The sequence below is a fragment of the Channa argus genome, chromosome 8 (assembly GCF_033026475.1).
Source record: "Channa argus isolate prfri chromosome 8, Channa argus male v1.0, whole genome shotgun sequence".
Classification (NCBI taxonomy): domain Eukaryota; kingdom Metazoa; phylum Chordata; class Actinopteri; order Anabantiformes; family Channidae; genus Channa; species Channa argus.
The window spans coordinates 18,648,257-18,662,524 of record NC_090204.1 but is presented as its reverse complement, the minus strand read 5'-3'; the positions used below and the strand labels follow the sequence as shown (position 1 = coordinate 18,662,524).

Below are 14,268 nucleotides of genomic sequence, written 5' to 3'. Positions count from 1 at the left end.
GGAATTTACAATAAAATGGTAAGACTGATACTTTGAATGATAACATAATTATTTTCATTGCATCAACGAGCTTATTATTAGTACACTCAAGTGTGTAGCACAGTTAAGGCCCATTTGTACCATGTTTTCAAAGGAGAAAGTTTACACAGCTGTTCCTTTTGACTGTAAATGGTAAATGGTCTGCACTTATATGGCGCTTTGCTTCTTATTTACCCGCATTCACCCATTGGCATTCACAATGTGTCTTGCTCAGGGACACTTCGACATGTGACTGGCGGAGCCGGGGTTTGAACCAACAACTGTGGACCTCCGCTCTACCTTCCTCTGCCACAGCCCCCGCAATAATAGTTTTACTGTATGCTGCACTATGAGTCACACTTTATTTTAGAGTCATTTCCTCTAAGCACTGATTTACAAGAACCCTAGATATTCAAAAGAAAGAAAACATTCCCACTGCTTTAAAGAATTATGTGTCCACTTTTTTTTTAAGCTTTATTACAATGTGACCCTCAAATGTCATCCATATTGTGTAGGTTGCTCTATGGCTGCAGTTAATGTCCTGGTAAATGTACATGTTCCGTCTGTGCAACAGCCTCTAGGCTCCTTTCTGGAAAAGATCAACAGTAAAAACACAAATGGTTTTAGGCTTTTACCAGTGGTACACACACGCAGGCAGACTACAACTGGCATATACAAGACTCACATACAGTACACACTTGTATACTTGTGCTAATTTGAATGCAATGCAAATAGTTTGTGCAGAGCTGAATAATGATTGAATATTTTATATAATGTGAGTGCAGTTGCAATACAGAGACTCACTCAGTCTTTGCATCATTACTCACGTATGCACATACACACACACACAAAGTTGATGATGGCTTGAATACCATTTGTGCACAATCCAATTTCAAATAATGTGTGTTTCATATTTATTCACTTCAACTCCTGTCGTATTCGTTTTGTTCACACAAAATAATGATTATCAAGTTTCTGTTCTCCCTCCTGAATTGTCTAGACCATAATCTCTGTGAGCCTCCCTCCCTTGTGCTCTCCACTCATCAGTCACTTAATCAATCATTAATGTTTTTTCCACTTCACTCTTCTTTCCTTCTGTTCTTTTGTCTCTCCATCCCTCCTTACTCCCACTCTCTTCCCCTATTCTGTTCATCCATCCTTCCATCTCTCAAGCGGTAAAGTGGTTCTGTTCATTTCCATACAGTTTGCTTAATGTATGCTGATGATAATAGCCTATCAACCTACCCCTCCACACATACATCCATTTTCTACCCTTGTTCCTACCATCCATCCATCCATCCATCCATCCATTCATCCATCCATCCATTTCTGTTCAGACCGGAGGGAACAGCAGATGAATGAGAGGAGAGGTGGAGGGAAGGAGGAAGTCGAGAGCCACTTGATTGAGTGCTGGTGGTAACAAGCATCAGCACAAATACATTTGTCTCCCACTGATTTGTAATCTACCCACTGCCCACAAGTATTTGATAAGATTTTATTGCATATACAGTATGTGCCATCATAGGAAATTGTTTTTATTGCAACTTTAATTGCAATCACAAATTCTCTTAAACTTAGTGCTTTGAAACTATATGAATAATTATTTACTAAACAAGTACAATCCCTATTCTAAAAAAACCTTATTAACACATATTTTATTCGCAATAGGACATAAACAACAAGTAGGATCTTGAAATGGAGACATTTTACCACTCGATGGAAAATTTTAGTTCATTTTTGTATTTGATCGGAGCAACACATTTAAAAAAGTTAGAACCGAGGCAACAAAGGGCTGGAAAAGTCATTGCTGCAAATAAAAACATTTAAAAAAAAGAAATGGAGGAGCATTTGACCACTAACTAGGTTAATCGGCAACAGGTTGGTACAGGGACAAGGCCGAAGGTCAAAAGTGGATGCATGTGATCTTTGGGCCCTCAGGAGACACTGCATTAATAATAGGCCTGATTTTCTACTGGACAAAACTGCATGGGCAGGAACACTTCCAGAAATAATTGTCTGTGAACACAGTTCACTGTGCAAGCCACAAATTTATGGATCATAAAGCTGTATCATGCAAAGAAGAAGCCATATGCAAACATGATACAGAAATGCTGCTGTGTTTTCTGAGCCGAAGCTCATTTAAAATGGTCTGAGGCAAAATGGAAAACTGTTCTGTGGTCAGATGGATCAAAATTTAAAATTCCTTTTTGGAAAACATGGACACTGTTTCCTGTGGACTAAAGAGGAGAGGGACCATCCAGCTTGTTATCAGAAGCCTGCATCTCTGATGGTATGGGGTGCATTAGTGCCTATGCCAAGGGCAGCTTACACATCTGGAAAGGCTCCATCAATGCTGAAAAGTACATAGAGGTTTTAGAGCAACATGTGCTCCCATCCAGACATCGTCTCCTTCAGGGAAGACCTTGCACATTTCAGCAAGACAATGCTAATCCACATACTGCATCCATCACAACAGCATGGCTTCACAGGAAAAGGGTCCGGGTGCTAAACTGGCCTCCCTGCAGTCCAGACCTTTCACCAATAGAAAACATTTGGCTCATCGTATAAGGAAAAATCTGGCAACTCTTCAGCAGCTAAAATCCTGCATCAGACAAGAATGAGACAACCTTCCCAGACATTTACAGACAGTTGTTAAAAGAAGAGGGGATGCTACACAGTGGTAAACATTACCCTGTTCCACCTTTTTTAAGATGTGTTGCTGTCATCAAACTCAAAGCTAATATTTTCCATTTCCATGAAATGGTAGAATGGTAGTCTCAGTTTCAACATCTGATATGTTGTTTATGTTCTATTGTTTAATTGGGTTGATTTGGGTTCATTGCATTCTGTTTTTATTTATGCTTCTTTTTTGGAATGCATTTTGGCCTTTGGGAAGCTGATCTGGATTTTACAGTTTTCTGATGGTTTATATACAGTTACAGTATATTCTTGATTATCAATATATGTAAAACATAAAACGATCATTAGCTGTAGCCCTAGTGTGTAAATATTAGATGCATCCATGTTGGATACAGTGAGGTCACATCGAGCAGGGAGATTTGGGATTTCCTCATGCATTGGGGCAGGAATGAACTATTCTGAATAATGTCTGTTATGTTTTCATTCAGGATTACTGGTTTAATTACTACATACTGAAAAATGCCGTCAAAGAGTTCCCGTTGGCTCGTTACACCCTCTACTTCATTTTAAATAGTGGCTAAAACATTATAATGCCTTCCAGTACAACTCCACCACCCACTATGACCTCAATAACGAACACATAATAGAATTATCACCTTTCTGACAGTTTCAACCTAAAAACTAAGAAACTATAACCTCGTAAAAATAGAATTCATGGCAGAGCTGCTTTATTGGATTGCACTAGATTGTACATGTGTACTTAATGTGGCCAGAGAGTCTATGTGATAATTGTCCATTTATTTCATGGTGAAAACTGCCGTCATGCATATCATCAGCTGTTTACATGCTACGTAAGGCCACCTGCTACATGCTGCTGTTTCTTGTTGATTTCTCCCACAGCACTCTGACCTCCTTTTGTTGCGACTTATTAAAGGCCATGAAATCACATGTCCTATGTATTATGAGTATTCATATCTCAGTGATACTGGTCTTTCTGTAGTTCTGTTCTGTCTAAACCTTTGGGGAATTTTATTGCTCTAACTGAAAAGTTTAGTTTTGTTCCGTTACTGTCATTTCAACTACACATGTGAGTGGTTTGTCAAGCCTTTAACAGTTTGAAACTATATTTACTCTCCACCTATTCGCACTATAAAGCTATGGTAAAGCATTATAGTTGCAAGTAAGAATCAGACTTGTACTACCTATGGTACAGTATGAATGTTGGCTTACTTGTACACTCTGGTTCTTCCAGAGCACCTTGAGACTGTGCAACATGGACATTTTTGACTGTAGACATTTTGCAAAAGACTTTTTGAACCTTGTGTGCTTCAACACAAGCAGGTAAACAATGTACACCAAAATTCACTTTCCTCAGGCCCAAAGGTTGTAAATATTATCTTCTGGTCAGGATTTGGCCACTCTTAGTTTTGCTGTGATTACTTTAGTCAAAGTTGCTGCTTTTAATAGCATCCAGTAGTCAAGCTTGAAATATGAAAAGGTGCACAGTTTTCCTTAAGTTTCTCTGGGAACCGAATAAGATTTTAACGTGTATTGTAATTGGTGTCAGTATTAGCCGGAGAAAAACATAAATGTCATACAGATTTGTTTGGCATAAAAGCATATTTTGATTGCACTTGATATATTCAAGATTGTATTTGTTTTTAATTGATTTAATGTATATATTTAAACACGAAACTGTGTCTGATATACTTGTACCAAATGTAACTAATACTTGTTAAATTAAACAAGTAAATAACAGTGAATGAGTACATAGAGTTTACAAGTTTCTAATATCACTTTGTGCAGTGATTGGCTTCCAAAATTCCATAACTTGTAATAAACTGCTAGTGCAGAATTTTTTTACACCTAACAGGCAGATGAATGTGAAAACAATCGTCTGTTCATACACACATTCTGCACAGTGAAAGACAACCCATAATTGAAAGAACTTTAAGCAAAACACCTTTTTGAATGATGGGTGAGCTGTCAACATGTTTGGTCCACAAGGTCAGACAGTGGGAACAATCCAGTAACACGCATGGATGTTATAATTTTAATGTGATGATTTTTACCATAAGACATTAGTCTTTAGTTATTGTTATGATCCCATATCATCCATTAGCTGTAAGATATTAGCCTGTCTGCATTATTTAGCTGGGCTATGAACATTAGGAAATGATTGAGCATTCTTGATACAGAGGTCAGCCTTTTTCTGAAATAAAGTTGCTGGTCAGCAGTACTTCCTGGCCTGAGATCAATTTAGACCAGTTGCCATGAAGAAAATGATGACATCATTCAGTCAACTTTTCATGTTGGACAAAGGCCCGAGGTTACACTGGAAGTAGCCATTAAGCTGCTGGCAAAAGATCCTTTTTGGTTGCTGGTACACAGATACAGAAACTTGTGTGTGTGTTTGTGTGTGGACGTCTGCTCCCTAGAGAAATGCAGGAAGACGATGTATCTTACATCGTGTAATGTTTTTTTATCTCTGCTTTTTGACACGAGGAGCTGAGACAAGCTTTTTTACCTCCACCACAACACAGTTATCTGTCAGTTTCTGTCATACACACACATACAACCTTGAAAGCAGGGGTTCGTGTTTTTTAAATGTCTTGTGTGAATTAATATTTGAATGCATTTGGTCTCATGTAACACTGAATGGTTAAAACAGTTAAATTGGCGAATTTTGGACATGGTGCTGGCCTTGCAGTCCCACACTGCAGTGTAATGTATGGACAGCTTGTTCTGGGGAGTTGTGTTTTGATTATTGAATCCAAAGTTCAAAATGCTTTCCCATTCAGTTTTATGGATGAATGTTATTTGTGTTCCAAGATGGTGCCTTTAACTTAAGTGCAGACATAGAAAAGATGCTGTTTGCAGAACCCTTCTTTCCCTATCCTTGATTTATTAAAAGATAGGATAAATGAAAGTAGTCTTTCCAGGCATTTTACCGTCTCTGGTGAGGAAAAAGCGCCTTTCATTAAGCAGCAGGCGGCTTACATTGGATTGTTAGAATTATCAGTGTGTACATTTCCTCTTGCATATTAAATGAAAAACCACACTGAAACACATTGACTCAATTAAAACAGCTGTATGTGAAAATGCCTCTGATGCAGTATTCATTTGTATTCCTGCAAAAAGCTGGTGATGTGTGAAAGGAGACATTGGTTTTTAGTTTAAGTTATCATAAGGAAGTGAAGTTATCATTGCTAACATTTAAAAATTACACAAGAAACAGAGGCTGTTCGTATGAGCTGGAGAGATGCTTTTAAGCTCTAATGGTGGTATTTCTGTTGTGTTTTGTGTTTGCTGGCAAGCAACAGAATGTGTGACTCAGACACCTCGGCTCATTCGTCTATCCATAACCCGAATCTACTTATTCTCTTCAGTAATATGGAGGAGGTGGATAATGAACAGTGCACTGGAAAAGTACCACATTTCACACTTACTCTGTTGCAGTAGAACTAGAATTACATTAGTCTACAAACCCAAAGCCAGTCAGAAATTTGCAAAAACATACTGTGAACATACTGATACTGTGTGTCTTGTTTTTTTTATTTTGCTTTTACTGTGAGAAGACAGAGGGCACAGTAGTTGTTTTTTCTGAAAGACAAACTGTGTACAGACTAATGAGTTAAAGCTTAAATATTTTACCGTAATTTAGGGAACGTCATTTTGAGACTTCCTATAACCAATAAACCTATTAGCCAAAATATAACCTGCACACCCAGAGCAATAAGTACTTTCATTCTATCACCTGAACATGTGAACAACTTCTGTACATAACCCTGATAATTATGTATGTATGAATGTAACCCTAGTAATAATGAGGTTTGCCTCAAAGCACCAAAAGAGATTATTCTAGGCACTAGTGACACATATCGTACAGATCTCACAGAGGTAAAGGAAATGAAGATATGACAGAAGAGAGGTTTAATTAAACTTTTCTTGGAGGCACAGTAGAGCTGCTGCAGACGTATAAATATAAAACTGGCAATAAGTGAAGCTCTTCACTACCCCGAAGCACAAAATTAGCACATTAGGTGAACTTTGGCTGCGTTTAATCAGAGAAATCACCTTTCTCAGGTAATCAGGGAACAGAGTTTACATGCTCTTGAGAAACTGGTCACTGGAAATTTACATATACATGCAGCGGATGAGTAATCTGATTTCTCTGCCCCCTCTGTCTTATTTTGAAAGCCTTTTGGTCTGCGTCACTTTCTTTCTGCATTGTGTCACAGTGGTTTCATTTTCAGTCTGACTTTCCTTGGACTTTGATTTGAAAATGAGGCAGCTTCGATTCGAAATGATATCTCCTGCATTTAGCGCTCACTCAGCTGGTTCTTCCTGTCGGCAACCTTTTGTTACACACACGCACTGTTAGAAAAAGCTGATTAGAAACCTCGTTACTGAAGCGCCTGAGTAAACGTGAGAAGTTATCATCAATATCATTGTTTTATATCATTAATTTTACTATGTGCTGAAGTTTGCAACTCTGCAAGCTCACTTTTAAGCTCTTGTTCTGCTCTTTGCCCAGTATGATCACTATTTCAGCTTTGTGTAGTTTACTGCAAAAAAAGATCTATAGAATTTACATATACATGCAGCAGATATTTAGCTGTCATAATCTTAATTTGTTTTTTTCTTCCAGCTTGCTCAGGATGAGGGCAGCCCAGTCCGGGGCTTCGGTGTGGTGGAGTACGAGAGCGCGGAGCAGGCAGAGGCTGTGCTGATAGAAATGGACCGGTCACTGGTAGGAGGACAGGAGGTCCGTCTGTCTCTCTGTACCCCCGGCACCTCAGGGAGAAGCACTCTAGCTGCCCTCATCGCCGCCCAGGGTATGGTGAGTATAATGCATGCAGGAGCAGCACAGTCTGCTCTAAACTGCACATACGCATCAATGGGTAGAATAAAATTTTACAACCCATTCTAAAAATTTACAACAATTCACTGTTTAGATGTCAAACTACTGATTCATTAACCCTGAATGGTTATCATAGAGGGCTTGGGGTTACACCATCAAGGATCAAGATAATTAAGGGCTATTAGGTGTAAATTAATTGGCAAGCAAGAGTTTTATCTATTTAAATGAAATCCACAACAGGGGCCTGATTGATTATTTAGAAGCAGCTGCACAGTTTGTGAATCCTTAAGAATTTTCTCTATTTTTATTTAAAATATTTGAGATTTGATCCTTTTTTTCTTTTTTTTTTTTTTTTTTGTCTGGTTTGTTCAATTTGCTTCCCTTTATGTAGTTGTGGAACTTGCCTGAAAATCCGAACAGGTTTTGGATCATTTATATGCAGGAACAGAGAACATTTATCTTTTTGGTTTAACGATAGAACATCTGACTTTGCATTGGCCCATTGGCACCAAACCTTCACTTTAAACAAAAAACGTTAAAGTTCAATGCAAATCAAATAGATGCTTGAAGAAACATACAGAGAATAAGGGGAATCATAAATATACTTTTATATTCTCTAGCAGTTCTACAGTAGCTGGTGCTGTTGCTTTAAAAAAAACAAAACTCTTTGACGGAGCTACTGTCACAGGACACAAATGTTTCATTGTCTGCCGCTCTGCCTCTGATCACCAATATGAAGATACGCCACCTGCATGTGCACAAGGATGACAGCTTTCTGCACAATGTGACAGGAGGTGAGAGCTGACAGGGAGACTTCAAAGCAGTATGTATAAAGCTATGCAACCCGCTGTTCTAGTTGTGCATTATAAAGATATCTGTTTCTTAGAGGAGGCTCAACATGAAACGTGTTTACATGCAGGTTGTTGTCAATTTCAATTAAAAAAGCATCTTTTTTTAAAGGCTAAGCTATAGAAATGCATGTGATGCATTGGACAAATCCATATGCTAGTCCAACATCATGTCAGCAATTTAATTCTTGCAGCTCTGCAAACATTATTGATTTTTAAATGCTTAATAGGTTCCCATTTGCCTAGCTTGATACTGTTGAAATCGTCACTCTAACTCACACAACGGATTTTCTGATTGCAAATGGTCACGTTTTCATATTGAAAAGCCAGATCTGATTCAGATTCTAAGGTGGTCCCTAAAAACAAAACCACATATGTTTCCTAGAATCCATACAAAAAACAGGAAGTACCAAAACATTGGACTTCCCTTGCTGTCATGTAAACGCACATACAAGCCAACTTGCTCAAAGCTACATCTAGATCAGATTGCCAAGCCAGCACCGACTGATTGTAGCACATCCAGTGCTTAAATGTACTGAGGTTTGACATGGTGCACATGCATGAACACCCTCTGGTTGAAATTGTCTTTGTAGCTGTAGTATCCCTCCTACACATTGCTGTGGTAGCAGAGAGGCACTGACATGATAATTATAGTTCTATAGACTGATTGGGCTCCTCCACTGTCTCCTGCTGCCTGAAATAAACCCAACTCTGCCTGCGACACAGTATGAAACTCATTTGACCCCCCCCTATAGACATCCAAACAGATGCACACCAGCAGAGTAACACACACGATGTAAATACAAATGAAAGTTGCAGTCAATTTCAGCAAAAGAACAGTACGTGTTAATCTTTAGGAGTACATGGATTTATTTTTAACAGCCCAGTCAGGGGTACATAATTAACGTACAAAAGTGGGCTAGAAAGCATTGCAGCTTAAGTCTCAATGTTTTTTGCAATCAAAATCAATTGCACGAGTGCTAACAAAAATGTGTGTTTATTTAAGGGAGTGTGTGTGTGTGTGAGAGAGAGAAAGAGAGAGAGACTGCAGTGAATTTTCAAGTTTTAAAATACTGGCTTAAAATACAGCACTTTTTTTTTTTTTTTTGGTCTGTATTACATCTCAAAATATTTTTGGTCCTTAATCCAAGAACATGTGATGCATTCTGTGACCATTGTCTATGTTGAGGAGAGTGACTTACTCTACCACTGGCCACTGTAGTTCTTCATAAGTTTAATTTTTATAAAACCCAAATTTATTAAAGGTATTCATTCACAGCATTAGCAATAGTTTAGAAAATGTTCCCATTTTGCTTCCTTCACAACATGATCTTTGATTATATTTTCACATAATTTGGGTTTATGGGTAAAAAGCCATTAAACCATTGTAGCTTGTTATTTGACTCACATCTGATTATAAATATTTGAGATTACACTAATTACAATTATGGAATGCTTCAATTAAACGTTAAATCTCCTGACCAACACTGAGTCTAATTTACACACAGGCTGCTGCATTTCTATTTTCGATTATAATGAAATACAAAGGAGCTGTTGCAGAGGAAGAATTGTCAGGTGTGATTAAACAGGTTGGAGCCTTGAGATGGATGGGTTTAAAATTACAGGTTGAAAAACAGCCCAGTAATGGTCACTCAGAATTACAGTGTAGAGGATTAAAAGACATTAGGATAAACTGTGTTTAGCCGAGGAAAATAATGGGAACGTACTAAGAACAAAGGCAGACATAACTCTGTGAAAGTACAGGGGGTTGATAGAGAACAGCACTAGAAAAGAAGAGAAATAATTTGATCTAAAGAGGACTGTGGGGTTGCATTAGTAGCCTGAGGCTTTCTTAAGATTATTGCAGTGAATGTGAGCAGCTGGGAAAAGAAACATCAAATCTTCATAAAGAGATCATGACCTACTCCTGGCTACAGTCCTCCTGTAAGGCAGTCAGTCCTCTGATTGCTTGAGTTAGTGTATGCAAGTGTGAACGCTGAGGACCAGATGGCCTCCTCCTCCCTCCTCCTTTCTTTTCCCTCCATCTTTCTCGTTGTGCGATACTTCTCGCCTTCCCTTCTTCGCGACTTCCTTACCTCCGTTGTGTGTGTGTCTGTGTGTGCGCGTGTGCATGCGTGTCAATGTGTGGGTGTGTGGCTAGAGTTTGTGCCAGTAGTCAAACAGGCTGATGCATGCTGACATTTTCTCTAGCTGAAAGAAAAGAAACGAGAGCGCTCTCCTCCTCCTCCTGTCCTTCTCCTCTCTCTCTCTCTCTCTTCCCTTGAAAGATGCTGTCAGCTACAACCGGCCTTGTTCAAGTCTGGCACACACAAGTGCCAGTTTTTCTTGCTGTAGTGCACAGATGCACATACTGTACATGTATATGTTCACCAGACTCTTTTCCTGCTGACTGGCTGGAGTCAAACCCACTACATCCCCATCAGTAATGCTCTCTCTTCAGGATGTGACAGGGAGGAAACGAGGTTGACTCGAGCTAAAGCATGCTTTGGCCCAGGGGCAGACGAGAAGAAAATATCACCATCCGGCTAATGTTGTTTTTAAATAGCCGTGTCTCTAAGACATCCAGTGAGTACTGCATTGTGTCATTGATGAGGAGGATCTACCAGAGCAAAAGCAGCTCCATTCGATTTGAAGCAATCTAATTCAATAGGATTTTATTTGATTCTGTGGAATTAAATTTCTGCAATGTAATCACTGATTCAATTCTCATTTGGTAATGTGTTCTACAGTGCGTCTTTCAGCAGAGACCATAAAAGTCCAGGAAATTCAGCTTACATCGAACATGAAATGAGCCCTAACAGTGGGACACAGTGAATGTATACTAAGGGTGGAGAAATTTAAATAAATAGATAATAAATAGATTCAAATAGAATATAGTTCTACTTTGTGATACGCATTAAATACAAAACAAAGCATGAAACACCTGAAACAAAGAGCAGTGCTAAATAGGCACAAACTGTAGACTGACAGGTTTAGATGGACCTGCAAGCTAGAAACATACATCAAGTACATTACTTATTGTACTTGATGTACTTATCGTTTTTTTCCTATATAAGATTTAGCAACAGGACATTTACGTAAACACACACACTATACCTGGTTTCGTATCAGTCTGTTTCACTATCAGTCTGTTAGGTGTGATCAATGGTGAAAATGCTTCAAGAGTAATGTCACAACTGAAGAAAGACAAATACTGTAGAAAAAGTACTTACAACACATTATACATGTGAATATATATATATATATATATATATATAGAGAGAGAGAGAGAGAGAGAGAATTACTTTGACCAGAGATAATCTTGAAATTATGATTTGTGATGCACAGTATTGCATGTGGTAATTCTGAGCTAAGTTAATAGACTGCAGCACTTTGTCCGAACAGAATTTTGATTTAGATCAGTTGAGATTTGTATTTTTTATTTTATTCCTTTTCATATAGGAAATCTGTTGCAATGACAGCTGTGTGGCAGATTGCTCTGTGTGCTGCCAGGCCATTGTTACTCAAATGTGCTCAACACACACAAACAAGTATTGAGAAGCAAAGTTTGATTGTTTCTTAATATGTAAACGTTAAATAAGCATAATGCATTTTCTTATCCTTGTAATAAGCTCATCATTTTGTAGGTTATTCAAACACTGGCCTTTCCCCTGTGTTTGGTTTTGCAGACTGTACACCACATGTCATATATTAGATTCATGTGAATTACTTTTAGACCAATCATTATGCCAACATCTAGTGTTAAACTAGTGGACAACATTTGAATTTCCGTGCTTGTTTGACGTGTGGCTTCTACTTTGATTCTCAATAGTTAAACTTGTCCCTCCAAACTCTTCTGCCCTGTTTTTCTCTTCTCTTTTTACTATCCTCTTTCCGCTCCTGCTCATATTTTCCCCCAGACTACTCTGTCCCTTCGTCTCTCTTTTCTCTCTCTCTCTCTTTTGTCTCCCAGATCGACTCCCCTCTGCTGACACTGCAGTTATATTGTGATGATGTAAACTAGTGTAATGATTACCACGGCCATCGGGGGCTACTAATGACAAGATCAAAACTGCGTGCATCCGCACACACACACACACACACACACACACACACACACACACACACACACACACACACACACACACACACACACACACAAACACACACAGTTCAACCATATTTCTAAAACTTGCCCATTGTGCATTTGTTTCCCCTGCAGATTCTGAGTAATAGGAAAGGTCTGCTACCAGAACCAAACCTGGCCCAGTTGTTGACCAGTATGACCAACCCTGCTGCCCTGCAAATCTTCATGAGGCCATACCACACTGGGAAAAGGGGAGGTATGACTGTGCATGACAGTGACAAGTGCTGCTAAATAAAGCACAGATAATTGTTTGGATCCATTTCAAGTAGCAAAGGAAACTCTAGCAGTTTAATGCAGTCTGAATTTTCATGTGGGGAAACTGTAGGTTGACAAATGTCCTGAAACCACTAAAATCAGTTTACCCAGAAAAGTCTTAGAAATTATTAATAAATATCAAATGTGTTTTCTCTTGAGATAGTAAATAGTAATCTTATTGACTCATGAACAATCATCTATTTTTAGCAAAAATGTAAAATAGTCAGTAAGTTACCAATTGGTTAATCCATTCATCAGACCCTCTAACCTGGAGTGGAGGTCTTCACTGCTAAATTAACTCTCATTTCTGGGTAAGGGTACCACCAGGCCCCTAGGATCCCTGGACCTGTGTCCCATAGATCTGTTTAATAATTCATTAATGAGCCCATGATACATTAGTTTATTCATTTGCCAGGAATTATTCTCATAAACAACTATTGTAGGAAGTACTTGATAATGGCCACAGGGATTCACCACTAAGACGGTGTATTTAACTGCATACGGTAATAAAACATGGCAAATATAGTTTGGTGAACATGACAGAAAACCTGGTTATCTATCATTTTTTCAGGAATTCCAATCCCACTATAACATCCTGACTTTGAACTGAATATATATCATTAGCATTTTGAATAATATAGGAACTTTTAAGGCCCCTCATTGTCCTGAACTTGTTCATTGGAGTAATCCTCTGGGACCTTGATCATAATCAGAGATCTACTGCACGAGTCTGTCCCTCTGTTAGAGCCTCCTATATACTGTAATCACTTTGTCGACATCTTCATTCTTGATGAATGACTAATCAGGTATTAAAATGAAATTGTGTGACATTAGTGGAACAAATGAGAACCGAAGAAGAGAAGATAGGATAGGTGGGGGAGCTCTCTTAAAGAAGAGCATGCACAATTAAAATCTAAAATTAGAGCCTTGATTAAATGTTAAAATTTCTCCACCTATTCTGGAGAAAGCTACCATTAACATTGACACTCACATTTATTATGAGGCCTTGTGATTTAGAGGAGTAACAGGCTTGCTCACAAAAGCCAAAGAAACTGTATTTCGAGTAGGTGTAGATTGGCACTTTCACGTGGATGGGAGCAAATCTTCCTAAGTTTTCTAAACCCGTGTTCCATTTAATGAATGTGTTGTTTTCACCTCATAGCTTTTAAAATGGCAGACAATCTGTACTAGTTAAAACTAACAAATGTCAGCCAAGGCAGTGTTGGTGTTGCCATGGGGCTTGATTGATTAATCCATCTCCATTGATCAACAAATTTGCTCATTTTCAACCGCAGTTGAATTCATCTTACTCAGCACAACAAAGAAAACCCCAGTAGGTGTTGAAATGCTTGTACACTTCATTTCTCCCCATATTATGGTCAGTGTAGACAAGAGAAGATCATGCTTGTTTATCCATTATAATGTACAGCTGAAGCCATTTCTCATCCACAAGTTTGTCTTAATCGCAGCTGAGCAACACACATCCAATTAAAGCT

The 14,268-nt window shown here is 38.5% G+C and overlaps 1 protein-coding gene across 2 annotated transcripts in view; it reads left to right on the top strand.

The window, feature by feature from the left end:
* raver2 (ribonucleoprotein, PTB-binding 2) overlaps window positions 1-14,268 on the top strand; it is a 79,219-nt gene that overhangs the window by 48,888 nt on the left and 16,063 nt on the right. For both annotated transcript variants that reach the window (XM_067514294.1, XM_067514293.1), the window contains exons 5-6: window positions 7,310-7,501; window positions 12,593-12,713. In XM_067514294.1, the coding sequence (XP_067370395.1) occupies window positions 7,310-7,501; window positions 12,593-12,713 (313 nt within the window). The remainder of the gene's footprint in view (window positions 1-7,309; window positions 7,502-12,592; window positions 12,714-14,268) is intronic.